Raw genomic sequence first — 23,086 nt, forward strand, 5'->3', positions numbered from 1 at the left:
GTTCTTTTTCTTGGTCATATGATCTTTGCTGTAGGAGAGAATCTTCCCCATCAAGAGAATACAGAGTCAACCAAGTGCATATACTTTATAAGAAGACACATCATTTATCCAGCACAGCCACATTGTTTAATATAGCTTATGTATGTACAAGTCTTACCAAGCCTAACCAATAAATGTTTAAAGAGCAAAGTGCAATTTGACAGTAATTTACTGTATTCAGTAAGAATTCTCTATATGAAAATGTTAGCTTTTAATTGAACGCATCACATACTACTGCTGTTATGAAAAAGACCAACCAGATTCACCGTACAATTTTCCATAAAGGTTAAATAAAAAATCTACAGCCATTTTAATTTATTTTCCATTTGTGTAAAGACTTTTTTTTTTTACTTTTATGCTTAGATTAGAGATTGCCGAAATGCAACTGAATGCAAAAGAAAACGAACTTCACGTTGTGACTGAAGAACTCACAGCCTGTCGGCAAGCTGTAAAGGTTGCAGAGGAGCAGAATCAACTTTTAACGTAAGTAAACCTAGCTAAATGTGAATTTAAAACTTTTTAAAGTGTACTGTACAAAATATCCACATGGTTAGATCTGTGAAATTTACAAATAGCATGGTAACCTATTTTTGAGTATGTCATTCCATGCAAAGACATCACTGTTTCCATAGCAAACCTCCTTGGTAATCAGGGCAAAGATATACCATTATTTTCTAAAAAAGCCAATCTGTTCCGGAGTTCAGCTTGAGTTGAAAAACTCTTGACCTGACTATTTGGGTGTGTGTTTGTTCAGAGCTCAAAGAACCCATAACATGAGTTTGATGTACGCTAAATACAGGGGGTACAATAAAATCACCAGGACCAGATTGGTAATTATTCCCCAGATTTCTATGAAGCATGGAAAGGAATAATGAAATGTGCATGTTGTATGCAGTATTTTTAGGCCCAGTAATTGAGAATACATTGTTGTTTCTCTGTAATAAAAATAGAATATTCACAATATAAAGCACATAATGTTTTCCATGTAGCCTGTAAGTTTGTAGCAGAGCTCTATAAGTAATGCTGCAGGGTATACCTCAAATTTCACTGCCGATCTGTTTCTGTTCTGAATTATCCACAAGTGACATTTATTATTCTACGGAATGTTATTCTTCTTATATAGCTGAACTCCAGCAATTACTTTTTATCACTTGCTTAACAGAAAACTCTCTCGGTTCGTGATATGTTCTAATTTTTACCATTTGTAGGTTTCAGTTTTTGCTCTTTAATGAAATGTCCTTCACTAGGGTAAGAACATGGAACTGTGATTCTTGTTTAACAGCATAGATCTAGAAGTGTGAAATACATAAATATAAGTTGAACTTTCTGCGGGTATCCATACCTAGCTCCCTAGGGTGAGATAGCTAGGGTTGGGTAAGTGCTTAAAAACGAATATAGAAAAACAGTATAAAATGATTGTTTATGCAGACAAAATGGTCATTATAGTACTTTTTTGATATCAAGGTTTATTTTTCCCACAACAGATGTCATAAACCACATAATTGGGCTGACTTACGAAACCTCACACAAATTGTGTAAATATTCATGTCATGCAAGCCTAGTTACCCAACCCTGGTTCCCCAGCCAAGAGGCTAGCTAGGGTAAAGGCATGTGGATGGCTGCACAGTAATGTACGCCATGCCTTCAGTGTGGACAAACATTAAATGTATTCATAGACATTAGGAAAAAAATATTCCAATAAGACTTTTCTTAGCTGTGTCAGCTATTGGTCCAATGTCTATAAAGCATTTCATTGCTGGCCAAATGCATTTTTTTCCAGGCAATAGGGATGTCTGGCTCCTCAGTGCTCTAAACAGGAGTACTTATGTTTAGGAGACAAACTGATCAAAAAGATATTTTGAGATGGTAAGAATATGCACTAATGGTAAAGATCAGAATAAAGCTATACTCTAGGCAAAAAAATACCTGGTCACTGGCATTCCCCTTACTAGCATGTGGACCAATCATGTGTCCGTACCTCCCACAATATTATTGTTAAATGCTACTGGACCCTGTGATAGCCCTTTCGTCAGCCAAAGGGCAATGCCCACGTTACCAAGAAATGACAGAGCACTGCAGACCAGACTCTTCTAATATGTCATGTGACTATGGTTTTAGGTATGATTCTGGAGCTTTTATATACATTTTTTAAATATATGTGGCTTTTTTTTATATTAACACAATCATTTTGTAGGCCTTGAACCAAAAACTGTTTATCCAGTTTTAATAGTTATTTAAATGTGTATGGTTATAGACACCGAGATAAATGATGGCATGGTTTAAAATGCTTTTACTTATCTCTGCACTGTGATCTCTTCTACTAGGTTCACATTGCTTTTTTAACAACCAAATTATCATCAGTCTCCTAATCTTATTTTTGTGCAGAAAAATAAAAGCATGTTGTGATAAAAGATGATTGTTATTGATGAATAAGACCACCTTGGGTTCTAAATCCATCACTAAATTACAGACAGCATTCTCATTCCATGATATTTCTTATGTATGATGCACCAAACATAAAATGTTATTTCACTCAGCACTCAGCTTCTCCTCACAACAAGACTAATACAAAAAGGCATAGGAGTATTTTTTGTACTGCATTTGTTGTTTTATCACATGATACTTGTCTAATTGAAAATGTTACATAGCTATGAATTTTTTTCTTTTACTTAAAAAGGGTTGCAGATGGACTGCATGTTAGGCTTAAAATACAGCTGTATGCAACTAGACCTGGTTGAATATGTATAGTTTTTTTTCAGCTTTTCAACATGGTCTTGCAACCTCAACAATGTATTATGGCAGCCATATTATTATTATTTTTAAACTGTATTTAAATAGCGCCAACATATTACACTGCGCTGTAAATTTAATAGGGGTAGCAAATGACAGACAGATACAAATAATGACACAGGAGGAAAAGAGGACCTAGCCCTGTAGGTTATTGGAGCAAAACAAGTTAATTTTTTTGTAGTAACCAGTCAAATTCTGCATTTAATTTTTATAGTGCTGGGTAAAAATGTGAAAAACAAAGACTGATTGTCACATCATCAGCCAAATTCCTTCTTTACATCAGTCTTTCCTTGCATACATCTGCTTGCCTTTGCTGTTGAAAGGGACATCACTCTTTCTCTGAGGAGGTGATAGTAAATTCCGGAGTTCCTTTTCATATCCTTGACCTGAGAAGTTAGGTTGGCAGCTGTAGCACACTGATCTGCATTATGTCCACAGTACTATAAACAATTGTTGCATGCATATAAAGCATATGCATACCTATTATTACAGTGCATTTTATTTGCTATTTTAGTAGATTTCATTGTTTTGTCTTACACTACTTTGATCCACTGACATTTTAATAAATAAGGGTGTTCTTATTAAACTTTTTTTCCTCCCCTGCAAAGATCACAGAAATGAGCAGGATTCATCATGCAGGAGCTAACATATGTTTTTGATGGTGAACATCATATCAGGACACACAGTGCATTACCAGAGTTTAGGGAGTGACAGACGGGAATGAGTGTTCACATGCTTGATATGAGATAAGAACCTGTGTCAAAAACAGGCCAGGATGGAGCACATGATTTCATCTGGAGGCCACATGATATATTTTATGTCTGCATGCCTGCCACATGAGCGCATTTTACTGCCGCTGTCTCTTTCATTAGCTTTTAAAATGTGTTATATCGGTAAATAGGTTAAACCTTTTCAAAAAGCAAATGTTTAGGTATTGCCTATATTACATGTGTTGTGAGTTCATCCTAGCTTATGCAACACACAACATATCTATCTGAATTGTTGGAGTGTGACTGGTACACTTCAAAACACCTTTAGATCATTGCTTTGTTGAGAGTTTTGTCAATGTAATGGAAGGGCCAAGGCATGTCACTAAAAAAAGATAATATGAGTTGGCAGAAGTATCCTAACCAAATGATCCATCTTCTTGACACTGCTGTCCCATTAAAATCTACCTGAACCCCTCCAGCCAAATTTGATGTGTTCACACAGCAGAATAAAATCTTGAGATGGGGTTTAGCCTGGGAGCTTAATTACACTCCAGGCTACAAATACATTTTACAGAATGGTTCCCAGATTATGCGTTTGCAAATGAAGTTCACTTGCTTGATATTCCTTGCATTGCTCATGCCATCGCAGTCTGCCCATTGACTTCCATGGTGCACTCTTCAAAGGCAGGAGATTCATCCTACAGGTCATGTAGAAGTTTATGGGATTTACTATGCAAGTGTTCTCAGTGTAAAGGATATTTTAGAAAAGCAAGTGGACATTGAGGTGGTCACTGGATAGAGTTAGGTATGCATCTAGGGGTAGAGGGATGGAAAAATAATAAGTGCACTTTGTTCTGTATTGATGTAAGAATCGACAGAAAGAACTACACAGCACAGAGGGGACCAGGCATTCGATTGTCCCAGAATTTTATAAGCAGTATATTTTAGGTATTGGTATCTAAAGAACACAGAGTAGTGCGGGTAAAGGGAAAGGAAAGTATTAAAAGACTTATTTTGCATTTAGCACGTTCTTTAAGTTTTATAGTAAGGTTTTTTTTTATTATTATTTTAGGTGCCCTTCAATTTAAATTTATTAGTGGCACATTATTTAACTTGTAGTTAAATAACAAGTTCCAAGAGTCATTGTTGTTTAGGAACAGGATCCAAACAGCTGATCACACAGGAGGGAGACACAGGCTGCTAGACAGTTCTCACACAATAAAGGGCTTTACCATGTTTTAGTAAAAACAGACAGTCCCTTCATGAATAATATCATCTTCTAATCCATCACAAGGATAAACTTTCACAAATTGTCCAATGTATGGAACATAAATCAGTGTAAAGTGGTATTTACTTAAGAAAGAAACAATTTTCTGTGTCTAAAATGTTTTTGGATTATGCAACAGGTACATTTTTTAAATCAAATTTGCCTTTTATATTTATAAAAAAAAAAGTAAAGAAAAAATTGGGCTCAGGAAAAACATTACCAGCCTATATTTTTACAGTTATCTCTTAATTGTTAGAATCTAAGCTTATATTTCACTAAATATTGCATTCATGGCTGCTACCTACTAAAGTAAAACTTCAGCTTGGCTGAGAAAAAAAAAATCAATAATTTAATCATTTTTGTTGTCATCTTACCCCCTACTGTTCTATTGAAAATTACACATGCATTCCAATACCTGAGTACTGAGCGGGAGGGTCTGTCTGCATTAATCACATGTACAATCACAGCTTTGCAATGTGAAAAAAAAATATTTAAAAAACTACTGGAAAAAACAGGAGCATAAAATAGGTGGAGTTTTGCTGTAATGTAATTTCCAGAAAGCTTTTGGTGCTTACCTGATGTATTAAAAAGCATCTCACATCAATTTATATTGAAGGAATGTGGCACGCCGTCTTCTCCAATGTGTCATTTTGACCCCCCCAGGTATATGTCAGCCACAATTGAATGGACAGCCTTGAGATGCATTTCGGAAACACAGCCTTCCTGCCCAGAGTTTATGATTTTCAACCTGGAATGAATCTAGTACATAGATCCCTATCTTAGACCTCTACAAAAAAATGCAATTTTACTGTTACAAAATGTTATACTACACTAAACCTTTCATTGAACCTTTAAATGATTGCATACATTGATGATGGAGAAACTCTGCTTCATGGTACAGTGAATCCTTACAGAATGTCCACATTCAAAGTACTCTTTTCATTTCTTTCATATTTTTTACAGGGAGAAGACATTGAAACAAGAAGAAAACATGAAGAAAACTTTGGTGTTTTTGAGATGTTTTCAATCAGAACAGCAAGCTATTAAAAATGAAATTGGTGCTATGGTTGCAGACTGGAATAAAATTAGAAGAGATATTTGTAGCAAAACAGAAGAAATATTTCAAATTCATTCTGCAGGTTGGTCATCCAAGTGTATAAATCAACAAACCTAGTAATGTAAATAGTAATAATGGAACTGAATTAACCACCTGGGCGTTTCACTGATGTCTAGATTTCTGTACCAAAAGCGGTTAAATTGTAGACCTGTAACTTACAGAAATATGTCCGAACAAGGGTCTAGTAGATATCATGAATATAAAAAAAGTTTGAAACACAAAATCATCTAAAAAAAAAAAAATTACTTTTAATAAAATTAAATAAAAAACACAAAAATCAGCTTAAACAAGAATACATAAATAAATCAAAAATACTATTATTCACCAAATTACTCAATAATTACTTATAATTCACCGAATTACGGCATAGCTCACCGAAATATGTCCAAAATTTTATAAATTTAATAATAACAATGTTTTTTATAAAACATAAAAAAAAAATCTTTAAAAAAAATCTTTAAAAAAAATCTTTAAAAAAAATCCTGAAAAAAAAATAGTGTATAATGTAATGTAACTGTACAGTAGCCTAAATAATATATATATAATACAATTATATATATATTATATAAAGATTTCTTTGTATTGGACTCAATATAGCTTTTTTGTATTGAGCTCAATACAAAGTTTTTTGAATTTCCCGCCCCGCCTCCCTCACTGATGCATGCAGCGACGTCACCAGGAAACCCCGGAGATCATCACTGCACTCGCCGGAAGAAGAAGGAAGAGAGAAGACGTGTCCGGAGGAGCTGCGGGGACCGGGTAAGTATATTCTTTCAGTTGTAATCCGATTGTCATACAGTGTATGACAATCCGATTGCAATATAACATTTGTTTAACCACCTGACAAAAGTTCGGGTTTAACACTTTTTGCAAGTGTTTTTACCCCGAACCAAGGTTGGGTTTAACGGCTGGGTGGTTAATAAGGAACTATCAGATATTTGCTATCAGCATCATTACATGCTCATTTTTTCAAAATTTGGGCATATTTAGCAGAACTTCTGGATTGTTTATGGAATGAGAAATGATACCATTTACAGGCAGATGTCAATGTATGGCCCATTCAGGATCCTGATAGTTTGATATCCCATTAGATAGCATTCAACCACTAGAGTGTTTCTGGGTCATTAATCCTGGATTACATATAATTCTTTCAACGTGCTACATAATCAGTTCATGTATTTGTAAATCTGTTCCGAAGATGGTAGTTATACATAAAAGAAGTATTACTGGGTATATTTGACCACATTTTCACTTCTGTTAAAAATGGGTATTTTCAGTCATATAGCAGAAGTTTTATTTCTATATAACATATAGACATCACCTCATTACCTGCATCCACCAATTACTCTTCTAATCTTCTAATACTTCTCCTATACTATATCCAACACCATTGCCTCCATATCACCATAAAAATGTATGTAGATCATACTAATACATACTAATACTACATATTTGATTTGTTTGAAGTAAGATTGAATGTTCCAGTGTTTTAGGTTTTAGGATATTATTGCTGTGTGTATATAAGGCATAACTCTTTATAAATTACTTTCTTCCAAATCATTCCGGAAAGTGCAAAGCTCATTTGTTGCTTGCAAGCTTGAATCTTACTGAATTTTTTCATGAAATTCCTACAAGCATTTAAAAAGCGGCTAGGATCTGTCAGGAGTGTACATTTATATTGGTGCAGGTGGGGGTTTGAAGAAACACAACTTTGGCACCAGGTAACCTTTGTTGTGGGGAAGTAGATGCCAAGCTTGGCCAGTTGGTTATGTCTGGTGGCATCTGATGGCATCAGTACTGGAATGGTATCTAATTAAGCAATTGTCACCTAATGATATTTTATTTACGTATTTCCATTTCCGTAGAAACATCAGTGGTGACTACTTGATTTCTGTATTTGTTTGCAAACTTTAATTGTCCCAGGTTCGAATCTCATCCTGGACACTATCTGCATGGAGTTTTCAGATTCTCCCCGTCTTTGCGTGGTTATCCTCTGGGCACTCCAGTTTCCTCTCACATTCCAAAACATGCAAGTAAATTAATTGGCTTCCCCCCAAATTGACCTTATACTGTGGTAATGACATACGACTATGGTAGGGACATTGGGACGTAAGCCCTTTTGAGGGACAGCTAGTGACATGACTATGGACTTGTGCACTTGGATAAAGTGCTGCGTAATATGATGGCGCTATATAAATACTGAATAATAACAAAATGTTACATGGGAAACTGCATCATACAAGTGTATATAAACCTTATAACTTAATCTATTTGTGCATACAGACAACCATTCTTAGGTCTTCTTAAATTGTTAGCAATCCTCTACTATGATAAATAGGTACATAGGGTCATTTCTTTATCCCAGTTCCATCAGACATTAATAATAAGAACTACACCTGGGTGTCATGTATGCAGTTGGATTTCATATTGTCAAAGAAACATTTATTCACAGTTCAGGTATGCCTTGTTGAAACAGCAATGAAAAGATACAAGTACATCGTCCATCAACATCACCATCTTCCTTTCAACCCTTTATCCATCACCCATACTGTTGCTGAAAATAGGCACTGTCCTCCCTCATGTGTCACCTTTACCCCATTTTTACCCTTGACTAATAATAAAACTACTGTATGTCCTTGTGTCATTACTTCAGTACTTTTATGTAACTCAGATTGTTGTATTACTTGCATTTATTTATTCTTAGTGTTTTATATACAGTGGGAATATTCAAATAAACAGTGCAGAGAGCAGTCATGATGTTGGAACTCATAATGACCAGCAAGTCAGATTTCTTTTTACCACTTTTACCTGTTGTTGCTGCTCTCTTTTTCTAAGTAAGCACCTGAGTGAAATTAATGTCTGTATTTTGATTAATTGTCTGTATTCTGTATTAATGTCTGTATTTTGCACAACGTATCTGTTGTTGGTGCACACATTTATAGTTTGACAAAGCAAACACCCAAGGAATGAATGTTCTTTCATGGATTCACACACAATTACCATGATACACAACATAGAATACAGCAGGAAATCAGTAAAAACTGTAGTAAAATATGCACCTTGTGGGATGCAAGCCACAGGACAAACTGATCTTTCATCATGTGATCCTGGCAGGATATACAATGCCATCCAATGCAGCTGGTATTGTTTTTTATGAAAATGAAAGATTTCAGTTCTGATACCATTAGTTTTGAAATTTACATCATGATCAGCATCAACATTATATCAGAGATTTAGAAATCACAACCTAATGGAAACCAGGCACAAAGCCTGTTTGCTTATTTATTCTATGGTTGCATTCCCACAAAGTCATGTTAGATAATAGCCAACCAATGTTGTTTTACCCAGTGATAAGTTGGTATCAGAGCTGAGCCCAGTTCCTGTCCTGCCACCAAAGATTTGTATTCAGTATTTCAGTTATGAACACATGTACAGTATATGGTTCCCCCAGGTAGATTGGTTTTTGGCAGTTCAAGAGGTAATAGCTTTTTTATACTGCAAATACATGTATGTCAAATTCACAGTATGGGGTGAATATGGTATATGGAATGAGCTGTGCGGTACATAAGTCATATGGTATCAATAGTAAAACACATCTTTCAATCCAGTGCAATGAAAAAAGGCTAAAGCTCATGTTGTTTTCAGCGTGGCCTTCTCTTTTATCATAGTACACAATTTCATCCTGTTACCAAAAGGTCAAAATCATTACCATGAAAGGTAGACATTAGGAAATCAAAAGCAGAATATAGTGTTAACAGTAATGTAAATCCCGTAGTGTTAAGTAAATATGTATTTTACAAAGTAAATTCTAAGTAGTTTAAGTATTGTTTTATTTTGTGCTATGTTATCCTGTAAAAGATGCAATTTGCAAACAATTGTCCTATTTCATTCCATGTTTAGGAGGTGGGAACAGAATAGGCAAAATAGTGCCCTCAGACTGCATACATTATAGGATTACAGCAGATATTTTACTAAGAACAATCAATTGTTTAATATCTTATTGCTACCCTACCCTCCACCATGTTCTCCTTCCCAATCTCACTGCATTGTTCCACATTTGTTGTTTCTGAATTTAATGCTTTATTCCTCATAGTCTAATCACAACATGTTGGAAAAATATATTCAAAATCAGTTTTAACAATTGGAAGTGCTCAATACTTCATCCCTAAGCAGGATTATTTTCTCTGACTGCCACAAACGATGCTCAACACAAAAACATTGCATGATTTTCTAGATGGAGGAATCACAGGTAGCACAATATAAATTATTTTCTGATATGTAAATGTATAGCACCAAAACAAGTATGAAAACAGCTCATTAAAACTACTAAAATATGTGCAAAGTCAGCAGATGACTGGCTCCTATGTTTTTTTTGGTTCCTTTTTTAAAATTTCCCAGGTCTGCATTGCAGACTTTAGGGAAGCTTTATTTTTTCAAACTGTTTTTTTTTTGTTTCTGTTACCTAATGTTATCATGCAGTAGAGACAAAGGAAGTTAATGAGTAAAACATACATACAGCAGGACAAACAAAATGCCATATTTGTCATATAAACGTACAATGATAGTTACATAATTGCGTAGGGACACAGTTATTAAAACACCATAGGACAGAGTTCTTCTGACATTTGAAGTGGCGTTGTAAACTTGGAAACAAGAATATATGCTACACCTTGCAGCTTTATTTCTGTAATTAAGTTACATAGTCATGAATGTGACAATTTTAGACTGTATTTTAGCGCTGTACAGTATTACTGTAAATTTCCACTCATATTATTGCAGAGTCCTATGTTAGTTACTCACCCGGTGTACCATTCTCTAAGGTTATTGCATTAGCTTTACTGTATCTTATTAATGATGACAGTAACTCAGATATCATATTGCTAAGGCACCGTTCCTATAGCATTAGAACATTTTTCTTTGTCGGTGAACAGTTTTCATTCTACTTCTATTACTAATACAGGAACAGTTCACCTTGGGCTGGTAAAATCTAGTGCAGGGGTGCCCAAAACGTTGATCGCGTTCTACTGGTCGATCACAAAGGCAACGCGAGACGATCACCGAGCCCTGCCTTACCCCTCCCTGCTGTACCTCTTTAGGGATGCTGGGGATGTCTTTCAGTGTGTGCGTGAGAAGGCTCCGTGTACCAGTGGGGAGTGGGGGGGGAGACAGAGAGGGCGTGAGGGCCGTCTGAGGTGAGCTGTGCTGGGCAACCAAGTCAGTTCAGGCTCGGTGTCAGAGTTCAATTACCGAGATACGTTTGTACAGATTAGCAGTTCTTAGCACACCATTCCCCTATGACAGGTGAACTGAAGCTTTTCTGTCACTATAGTCTTGTAGTGCAATGTCTGTGCAATGTTCTGCCATTCAATGGCCCTGATTCATGTCTCATTAGCTTCAGTCACTTCTGTGTTATACTCGGTATATATATATTATTAAACATCTGTTTAGAATTTTTGTTGTTGGTAGATCATTTTGACTTAGTCATTTTAAAAGTAGCCTGCAAGCCAAAAAAGTGTGGGCACCCCTGATCTAGTGTATTCATGCATCAAGTGTTTTTGCATGAGATCTCCAAAGTCCAATCTTCTTTCTTAAAGCCCATCTTGTATTTACGGCAAAGAGTATACTTACCTAGGAACCCAAAAGACAAAATATCTGTACTGAGATTTCTGTAAAGTATACCAAAACTCTAGTTTCATTTTCCAGCATTTGACAAAATATGTAATATCAGTTTTCAGTAATCCTACCCTTTTATAGTTAATGTAGTCAAGTGTTAGGAGTTTGCTGTAGGGGAGATGGGTTAAAAGTCTATGTTAAATAAATAAAAGGTAAGTGATGGGGGGGGGGCTTTTTCAAAGGGTGGCTATCAGCATTATGCATACCAGCCTTATTACCAGTAACCTCCTTGCTGCCCAAAGATACTAAAGTTAGCGTATCAGTGCTGTAAGCAAATGTATTGAGTTCCTCCTCCTGAACAGCCCCTGTGCACCACTTCATTCATTTATTCTTTTCCAGGAAAACCTCTAAAATGAATTAAAAAACAAAATGTAAAAACATAGCATGGCATAGTACAAGTTAGTCCTAGAAATATTGGCATTGATAAGCAGATTCATCTGAACATAAATGCCTATTAGTTACTATAGGAATTTTTTTTTCCAGTTTTCTTTCATCTTCATTCCATCATCAATTATTCCACTTAAACCAGCAACTGTTCTGTTTGCTCTTCTTTGTCAAATAGAAAAAAAAGTTTCATTTAGGAATTGTGAAAGCAAAGGGCATCTCTGATTATATTTGTTGTTGATTGCCTGGTACAAGAATGTGTCTTAACCTTTAGATAATCCAGCATGCTGTTGCCATGCAGTGTTTTATCCAGCTGTCCTTATTAAAAGGGATATACCGCACCCTGCAGCAATACTAAGAGGTCCGGAATAATCAGAACACTCCCTGTTTGCCAAGGACATTTTGCAGAAAATGTCATTTTTATGTTCCCTCTAAGCTCCTTGTTAGTGGAAGAATACAGCACTCTCACTGCAGTATTTTTAGAGCTGACATGTTTACTTACTATTTTAGTGCAGACGATGAGAATACTGCTTAGTTTTGTTGCTACTTCTCAGCACTGCCAAAAATGTATATGCTTGCAAAACATAGGCATTGACGACAGTAGTTTACATGGATACGTACATCTCTACATAACAACTTAAGTATCGGTACTGTATTGTATTGTATTATTTCTGATAATCTGCACATTTATAGTCAGTTGATATTCTCCTAACATTAGGGAAATGCAGAATTCCATCTTTCTGAGAGTGGGTATGGCTGCTGCTTCAAGGACATTGGACGTTATGTAAACCAACGTCTAGTGGCTGTACTTAGCATCCCGACGAGGTAGAATTTGCCTTTCCAGCTCTGCTGGATTAATAGTGTGGCTAGGACGGTCTCTGCTGCCTTCCCCTGCATTCACTAAAAATAGGGTTGTCCAAAAGCCTTGACCTTAACAAGGCCAAATCACCATCTTTTACAATGAAATTGCATGCTTAGCCAAGTAAATGAGGTAAAGCAAAGTGAACATTTATGTTGTGAAAAACACAAACAAACAAAAACAAAAAAACAGTATTTTTTTTTTTTTTTTGCATGATTAGGTGGTAATTTCAGCACAGATCAATTCAGCAAGAATATGTACTTTTCAAAGTGAAAATTGGCTACTTAGTAGAATAACATCACTGTGTTTAGTTGTATTTTATAAACAATTGTAGAACTATTGGGCCTGATTTAATAAAGCTTTTTAAGACTGGTGTATATAGACTATAATGGGAGAGCATGGGTGATACAGCAAACCTGGAATTGATGTGGTTCAGGATTGAAAGCAAATGGTTTTAAGAATACCATTCCAGGTTTGCTAGATCATCCAGGTTCTCCCACGATACTCTATATTTACCAGTTTTGCTTTGTTTTTTTTTTGCAACGTATGTAATAGGTTTAGTCATAGTAAGTGATATGTAACACATAGTTGTAAAAAAGGATGGTTCCACCTTGCTTTCTAAGATACATGTTTTCAGCATATACCATTTTGTTTCTATTTCTTCTATAGAAATGATTGGAGTGAAACAACGTTTGTCAGAATTCCAGTCACTAAATATTTCCCTTCAAAATCAATTGAAAAATCAAGAATCTGTCTGCGAATCTCTTGCTTTAACCTCCCAGCAGCTTCAAGAATCACGTGACACTCAAAATGAAGTGGAAAGTAGATGTCACCAACAGCAAAAGCACATATTGGGTAAGAGAGACCTGTGTTTTCTTGTGCATTTCTTCTCTTGCAAAGCTTAACAACACATTCTTTTAAATTTAATGAAATTAAAATAATGAAATCTAATGTAGCCACCACATTTAGGAGCTACAATACAATGGACTTGAAATTATTACCCAATGTAAGAGTAAGGGCCATTCACCACTTTAAATCACTAATACAAGCATCTGTTTCACTTTCTAGAACTGCTGGTAACAATAAAATACATTAGTGAATATTAGTAGCACATTAGTATTACTTGCTTTTATACATAAACAAAACAACATCATGTAGTGACATTTTTGGCAACAAGTAAAATGCTGCGTAATGGATTTTTAAAGAATAAATATACATTTGGGAGTGCAGGAAAAATTATATGGCTTTATTGTCATTATTAACAAAATTCTACATGCCTACCTGTTCTTTTGGATTTACAACAGGTTAGAACTTGGAACAAGCATATGGCAAAGTAGACTGATGCTGGAACTCCTGAAATGCATATCTGTTCCAGGTCATTGCATCTAAAGCCACCAAATTATTCTGCCCAATAAAGTTAAAGAGGAACTAAGCTGAAAAGTGCCAAAAAATACACTTTCGATTCCGCAAGGCAGTCCCATTCATCCGGGGGTGTCTTGCATCCGGTCCTGCGTTGCCATCTTCTCTTCTTCCTGGTTCTTCATCCTACGTCACGTGACCCAGGCGAGAGATCGTCAAATTTTTGTTTTTGTGTGAATAGGCTTCTTCTGCGCATGCCTGAGATACTCGGGCATAAAATGAAAATAGCCTAATTGTTATTTCGCAAATCAAATTTTTTAAAAATGTTTTTGTCATTTTTCTCTTTAATTTTTGCTTTCAGGACAACTTTAGACTAATGATAAGGCATTTGTAGAAAGTAAAGGATGGAAAGGGTCCCTTTTTCTGCACAGAACAATGTTATAAACTGGTAATATCCTTTTACAGGTGAACCAGTATATAGGCTGGTAAATATGAACACAGGATGTTAGATGAAGACAAGACCAAGAATACAAACTTTGACCTGTATTTTATTTCTATATGTACATTCAGATTTGGAGTGGGGACCTGGGGCCCACTAAAGAAATCAAAAAGCAGGACCCACCGGAATGCATAGGTTTCCTGGCACAGTGGTACATTTTTGACAACAAAGGCCCAACAGAGGGCCAGGTGGCAATTGCCTTGCCTTCTATATAGAACAAAAAAATAATTGTGGAAAAAAATAAAGCAAATTATTTTTGGAGGCACATCACTGGGGCCCACTGGAGGGTTTTTCCAGTCCTCCACTAGGCCAGTCTGACCCTGTGTACATCATCAATCAGGACGCCAATAGGTCTGTAACTGCTGCACTTCTTATAAAAGGTAAAGCCCACCATCTGCCTGTTTCAAAGAAAAAGCCCTGGGATTACACAGATATTCAAATGATGTCCTTGCAGTTTTGTGCAGCTCTTTTCTCCCCCATAAGTGCTGTGTGTTTTATTGTTTCAGAATAGCTCACATGTCTTCTGGAAGTGTAAACAGTGGCGGATGTTCATTTTTTTTTCATTTCGTGCCTGAGCAGCTGTGGTTTCTTACCTTAGGTCATATTAAAAAGTTCAGCAAGAGAAACACACATTGAAGTATATAAATAGTGCATTTCAGTGGCATTTTAAAGCCATGGCTAACATCTAATCCATTACTGAGGACAAGGTTTCCCCTCCTTTAATTGCAAGAACAGAATGGCTTTTCCTACCTAGTGATTCCTGCAAGAAACAATTTTATTGGTATTTTTTCACATTCACACAGCCTTGAAATGAATACTTTATTAATTGCCCTCTTAAACATTTCACTAGGTAGCAATCTTAGAGTCTAATGCTGCTTTAATGAATGCAAAGATATTCAATTTAATAAACAAATGCAGCAACCACATCTACGGATTAGTAAGCTGCAATATATTATTTTTTTGTTCTTGGGTTTATAAATGATTCTTTATTTTTAGTGTTGGATAGTGTACAAAAGGGATATATTTTTATTTCTGTACGTAGCCTACAGACAAGATTCACTTTACTCTTTTGTCATTTTGAGTAATGTCACTGGAACAGAAAATGATGAGATAAAGTTTACTGTTTTCACCAAAACAGGAAGTGAGGAAAAATCTTCAAATAGTGACACCTGGTGACAACTGTCTCAAAGGGCTTTACCCCCCACTTTGAACAGTTGTCTAAATCTATTTCTGTCACTGGTATTGAAAGTAAAGGGAAATCTTCCAAATGGGACACAATTGGCTTTTATTACTAAATTTCCATAAAACAAGAGAAAATAGACTGTCATGGGGTCACCTAGGTATTCCAGCAAGCCTGGAATAGATTTCTTAAATATGCTTTGCTTTTAGGTGGCAAACATTTTCAATCCTAAACTAGATCAAAGTTGACAATATTAAGGCTGACCTAAACTAAAATTTTTACTTTACATAAGCACTAGGGATGGGGTAGAAAATATTTGCTGCACCTTTGGTTTATTTAATTTTGCACCCTGAAGAATTAGAACCAGTAAATTCTCATTGCCCTTTCATTGTCTCCCTATACGAAATGATAATACCACATTTATTATGAATTAATACATTAGAAAAAATATTAAGAAAATACCAGTAAAAGAATGGAATTTTTTTCAATGATTAAAACTGTCAGTTATTTCTTTGTTTTTCCATTGCTAAGATTTCTTTTTAGTTCTTGTCCCGAAGGGACAACTGGAAGTGACCAGGGGAGCCGTCACTTTGATGGTTGTTATTGCAACAAGTGTCCCCTTTGTAAGATTTCCTCTCTATTCCTGTTCCCGTTACAGGTCCAAATCTTCTCTCACAGTCCCAGGACACCAGAACAAATAAAACGGGTCATTCGCACCAGTGAGGGAATAGACAGCAATACAAACCCAACAGATGTGCTTGTTCTGCCACTTTAAGGATAAAACACTTGAAGACAAAAACTGTATAAAATCTGTATCTGATTTAATGATATATTGTTTCTGAAAATTGTCCTTTAAACACATACAAAAAACCCTCCTGATAAGCTACTGCCTCATTATTCGCTGTTAACAAAGCACATCACTCCACAGAATACTCCAGTGACACAATTCATTATAGTGGACTATGAAATAATGAAAGGTATTGGAGTGATTAGTTCTGTTAGAATACAGGCAAGAACACTGACATAGGCTGTCAATAGTATTTCACAGTCCCTATTATGGTTCATTCTGTCCACATACTGGACCATACTGGCATGACAAACCATGAGAAGCTTTCTGTTCCACATTTTCACCAAAGCTTTTGAAATCCTGGTAGTTTTATACAATGTACTGAAAACAGATGACGGTTAAATAATATGTTTTCAGCAGTCCCTTTCATGTAAAGAAAGGCCTTCGTTTCATTTAAGCTTTCCACACTGTAATCATTTGTCCATAATCTCTTTTATGAAAAACGTCCCATGAATGAGAAATTCATTAGCTAGCAGAGCAGTTGCACGTGTTCCCTATCACATCTGTGTGGTAGTTGCGAACAGAATTTTTTGCATTATTTTCCAAAGGAATTTTTGTGTCTTTTCCAGCATAAGTGAGTGATGTGAATTTAATGTTGATTAGCTCTTCAAGAACAATACCTTTTTTATGGGTTTCCCACTAAAGAATGCTGGTGACTTAATCCATTTTCCACCCACATTCCGTCTTGACTTCACAATAAAGTTGAAGAATATATTGCTCTGACAAATAATACAATAGTAAATTCACATAGCTATAATTATTTTTTAAAAACAATAGCCTTCAACTGTATATCACTTTTACTTGGCAGACCAGACTGTCCTTTTTCATTGGAATGCAAAGTGGTCTGTCTAGAAACAGTTCACATATATACACAGCTTTATAAGCTGGCCACATTCACTAAAATGTAAAATAAAACAGTTTGCATTTGGGTAAAAATTGCTGAACACATACGTTCATCGCTGGTTTAGGGCATTTTTAACACACTAATATGACTTTAAGTTATAGTCCATTTGATACAACACCCCCTTCCCCACAAAAAACAAAGCAGGGCCCTTATCTCATTTGTGAACAACTAAATATAATACATTTTCCATAGACAGTATTTTGGATCACAGTTTTACCTAAATTTCTTTGTTGGAGTTGTAGGGGAGTTCTGGCAAGGCAAAATTTTTGTTAGCTTGAGAGGGACCTTTTGCAAAGACACGGTCACTTTGTCCTCCTTATAAATTATCCTGCATTCTGACATTGTGCTGCAGCTGGGGTTATACAGAAAAGTAAACCTGAACTAAAAAGTGGTGGTTTGCTATGGTATAGGGAATATTCAGAACTGTGCATTGTATTTAGGCAATGCCCAGAAAACTCAAGTTTTTTTTTCTTCATTTCAGTGTCTAGGTAATCTTTTGCATATATTGTGATAGCTGTATATCTGGAGTGTGAGTTATGAAACTTTGATGCTTCTGACTTCTAGTCTTATGAGATTTAAAGTGAGATCTGATGATGCCACTACCGTGCTTCTCACTGTTCTCCTTACTGGAGGATCTGACATAAGGAAGCAAAACCCTGACTCTACCAAGATCTCCACTTTCACATATGGACAGTGCAGAATAGGAACTTGTAGTTCAGTAGTGGGTAATATATTAGCCGAAAGAAGACCATTAAAATACAGGCTACATGCCTTTTCTCATAGCAATAAAAAAAACAATACAGAGCATAGAGCGGGGTTATATGCTGGTGTGGGAAAGGTGAGAAGGTAGTATGTGATAATGAAGTAAAGGTTGTATGTTAGCATTGAGGAGAAGATTCTATGTTAGTGTGGAGGATGGAAAAGGTTGTATGTTGGCATGGGGGAGGTGAGAAGGTTGTATGTTGTGTAAATTTAAAAAAAAGGTCACATACAGAGTAGAAACTGTGCTTGATTTGTATCTAAAAATCATTAGCTGTATGGAAAGGTGTTTTGTGGTCTAAGCTGCGTACACACGTCCAATTTTTATCATTGGAAATGAACGACGAACGACCGATTGGCCAAAAATCGTTTGTAAAAAAAGTAACCAACGACGCCGACGAACAAGGATAGTCATTGGAAATGAACGACCGGACCGGCGGATCGGATTGGACGACGATCGTTGACCATCTATCGTGTGTACGGTCGTTCAGTGATCGTGCATGTTCTGAGCATGCGCGATGAACGAACATTTGATCGATACAGGGTGTCGTTATCTGTATGTACAGGATCGGTGCTATACGATCGTTCGCAGATATCGTGCAGGATCGTTCGTCGTTCGTTTACAAACGATAATAATTGGAAGTGTGTACGTAGCTTTAGGATAAGATTGCCATAGATATCAGTGGAAAATTGAATGTGTGTACATGATCTAACCAGTTTCTAATTTAATGTCATTTTCCTAGCTAAATATGCAGTTTTTGGAGGAACTGGGGAGTTGCATTTCTTTTTTTCTTTTTTTTTTTAACCAGACAGGTTATAAACAACTAAAGAGTGTTACACAGCAAGGTGACCTGGATAAAAAACAAAATCCCCTGTAAACTCCAGTTTCGTGCAAACTGACCATGTTTGCTTCTGACTGATCAGCCTATCCCTAGTTTTGTAATGTGGCCTAAATATAAATAGTGCATTGCAGGAACTTCCCATTTACTATAATAAATTACTACCTTAACTCAGATTGTCACATTAGTTATTTGAATTATTCTTGTGAGATAATAAGAATTTCCCATAAATTATAAATGACTTGTCTTCCATATCAATAAGTATATAATTTTATTATACATATACTGATATGAAAGACAGGTTTAATCATGTCTAATTCATGGGAAATTAAGTTTTTGTGTTATTACTGCAGAATAAAATACAATATACCCTAACTCATTCATTTGTATATCTATCTTGTCTACTCTCACGCCAAGCAAAAATTCTAAGCATTTGACAAGTGCTCCTTATCTTGGCATACATTCTCAGCAATCTGTGTTAACACTTACTGCCTACTGTTTAGACATATGAGTAAACCTTCTCTTTTTTCAAGTAAAAGCAAGTTGTAATCTGATTGTGTAATTAGAGAATTCAACCCATTAATTATAATGGTTTTCTTTCACACAGATTTAGAGCAACAGTTGGAAACATTAGGACTGAATTTCCAGAATGTAACTAAAGAAATGCAACACCACAAGGACATTTCCATGTAAGCCGCTTTCCTTTTACTCCTAAACAAACAACAGCACAGAAGCGTTGCTCTCTATCTGACACCAGCCAGCCACAATATGCAGCTGCTGACTCATAGATATCCGTTGAGTATGAAAGGAACACCAGATGACCTATGCTGAGCTCTCCAACGGTTACTTTAGGGAATGTTACACATACACTTTTCTTTTGTGTATATTCAGGCTTATTCAGGAAGGTAGTGCAAAAAGCACAGCTGAAGTTTAAGGCATATTAACCCATATTAACCAACCAATATCCACCAATACAAGAGTTCTAGCTTACTACCATGGAATTTAGCAAAATATAAGAAATCTGTAAAACTGTTGCATGTTAGATTATTCTAAAAGTGCTCATATTGTGGAAGGGACTAATGATCACATCAGTGTACAGAACAGTTAGAGCATGCTTGATTACCTGTGAAGAGCGGAGTCACCGGTTACCCTTAGGGCTGCTGACATTTTTCTAACCAAATCTAGAGAAAATTGCTTTTAGTGAAAAAAAAAATAAAGAAATATTGCTATGGCTACATAGATTGCTGAAACATATACATAGGTGAACATTATTTAAACGTTCACATTTATAATTCTGCTAGGCCACTCATGTGATTCACACGCTTCTGTAATACTACAAAAAGTAAAAGGATGAGTTCATTATTTGGCTAATTCACTGTCAGTTTTACATTATTTGTTACGATCCTGTTCACTGAATAGTATGGTGTTGTTGATTAACTATCTACCTAATAACGAACCTGGAGGTGGAGAGGTCAAACTGGAAGCTGGAAAGCTGAACCAGGAAATAGTGGTGTCACCAATATGGCTATTCATTGTTCTACAGGTTTATGCATCACAAGACTGAATACACATAGCTACAAATCTCTTGATCAGACAGTTCACATATACACCCATAAGCCAAAACAGTACAACCCCAGAAAGTGAATAAGATTGATTATCTAATTACAATGAAACCTGTCAAATCGTGGTTCATATTATTATTACACAGTATTTATATAGCACCATCATATTACACAGCGCTGTACAAAGTCCATAGTCATGTCACTAACTGTCCCTCAAAGGAGCTCACAATCTAATGTCCCTACCATAGTCATATGTCATTAATGTAGTCTAAGGTCAATTTTTTAGGGAGAAGCCAATTAAAATAACTGTATGTTTTTGGAATGTGGGAGGAAACCGGAGTACCCGGAGGAAACCCACGCAGACACAGGGAGAACCTGCAAACTCAGTGCAGATAGTGTCCTGGCTTGGAAAGAACCTGGGACCTAGCGCTGCAAAGGCCGAAGTGCTAACCCCTGAGCCATTGTCTCACTCATTTATTGTCACTTATTGAAGGTTATATGAAGCAGAAACAATGGACAAGTGTAATTTGAGTGCATTTGACAAAGGCCAAATTGTGATGGCAACACAACTAGGTCAGATCATCTCTAAAACGAAGGAGGTGTTTATGGCATACCATGGTTCATACTTACAGAAAGTTGCCTAAGGAAAGCCAAGCAGTAAACCACAAACAGGATCATGAGTGCACATAGGGTCACTAATAATGGGGAAGGAGATGGAGGCTAGCATGTCTGGGCCAATCACATGAAAGAGCTACTTTAGAAGAAAGCTTCCTAAATGTATTGCTGACCATGTAAAAAAGGTGTCAGCTCATTGTAGCTTGCTGTTTATGGGGATGGACAGCTGCAAACAAATGCCCATACTGATCCTGTCTTCCTTCAAAAGCACCTATAATGGGTACATGAACAACAGAACTGGACCATAAAGCAATAGGAGAAGGTGGTCTGATTTGGTGAATTACGTTTTCTTTTGGATCATATGGATGGCAGAGTGTGTGTGCCTCATATCATTGGGGGAAAGATGGTGGTAGGATGGGAAGAAGGGAGGCTGGCGTTGGCAGTATGACTTAAAGAATCCTCAGGGGTCACACCTCATCCAGTCAGAGCTATTTTGTCAGTATAAGAAGGACCTACACAATAATATAAAGGTGGTTTTAATGCTTCTACTGATCAGTGTATATATTCCAACTGTATATTTGTGTTTACCTAGTGTTTCTTTCAAGTTCTAAAATGCATACTTTTCACTTTTACATAGCAACAGACTGTTATGTAATACTAACTAGCATGTGAAATCTACCCATTTTATTCACAAATATCTGTGACCATTTCATTTAACAGTCTTCTCTGCTTTCCATGAATGCTTGCAAAAGGATGTTTACCCTTTTCTCAAAGGACTTGTCTTTCAAGTTCATAGGCAGAAGACTGAATGCCTGACAACCTGTAAATATTTGGAAACCATAGTAACATTTCCTTTGTGATGCTGGTAATATTACATTGCCTCTTGACCATTCATATTTACTGGATTTTGGTATACTTTTACTAAATTAACACTGCATTAATTACTTTGCAGAATAGTAGATTATTCACATTATGTTTGGTTTTCATTTCTAAATTTGTTCTTATTAAAATATTTGACCTAATATTGTGTGCCACCACTAGGTAATTTAAATTTTTAATTTGGATACACTGAGTACATACAGTGTCTCTAATGATATGTTATTAACATAATAGAGGCTTTGTGTACATATTTAAATTAAATTTAATGAATAGTTCCATTGAATTATTGTGTTTGTTACATTTTATTATCCAAACACTCCTTTGTTTTAGTGAACGCCATTGTTATCTCTACATATAGGAAATATGGCACCATCACAGTTAGGTTATTTTAGGCAAACTTTGATTAGATTATCATATTAGAAGTCTAAAATGTTTTAAACAAACAAAAAAGGAACTGTCAATCTAACTAAAGTTTATTAAAATACACAATCACATTACAAGTATTGTAACTTCAATATTTATAAATCTCCTAACCCAGGGGTGCCCACACTTTTTTGGCTTGCGAGCTACTTTTAAAATCAGTCAAAATCATCTATCAACAGTAAAAACTTGGACTTATTAACACCTGTGCAAGATAGAGTTTATTTTGTAATAATTATGTAATAATTATGTATCATATATGTATGGTATTAGGTTGGCCAATCCTTCTACTATGTGATACTGATGTTTCATAAGGAAAACACACTATTTACCTTCCCTGGCTGTGCTAAGTTACTCCAAGTTACTTCTAAATTTTGTATCCAA

The 23,086-nt window shown here is 35.9% G+C and overlaps 1 protein-coding gene across 1 annotated transcript in view; it reads left to right on the forward strand.

Annotated features, from left to right (window-relative positions):
- The window catches only part of LEKR1 (leucine, glutamate and lysine rich 1), a 77,775-nt gene that overhangs the window by 28,540 nt on the left and 26,149 nt on the right, over positions 1–23,086 (forward strand). The window contains exons 4-7 of the mRNA XM_072408015.1: positions 403–522; positions 5,770–5,945; positions 13,509–13,694; positions 19,834–19,915. Coding sequence (XP_072264116.1) covers positions 403–522; positions 5,770–5,945; positions 13,509–13,694; positions 19,834–19,915 — 564 coding nt within the window. The remainder of the gene's footprint in view (positions 1–402; positions 523–5,769; positions 5,946–13,508; positions 13,695–19,833; positions 19,916–23,086) is intronic.

Source organism: Pyxicephalus adspersus, chromosome 4 (genome assembly GCF_032062135.1).
Source record: "Pyxicephalus adspersus chromosome 4, UCB_Pads_2.0, whole genome shotgun sequence".
In the NCBI taxonomy this organism is placed as follows: Eukaryota; Metazoa; Chordata; class Amphibia; order Anura; family Pyxicephalidae; genus Pyxicephalus; species Pyxicephalus adspersus.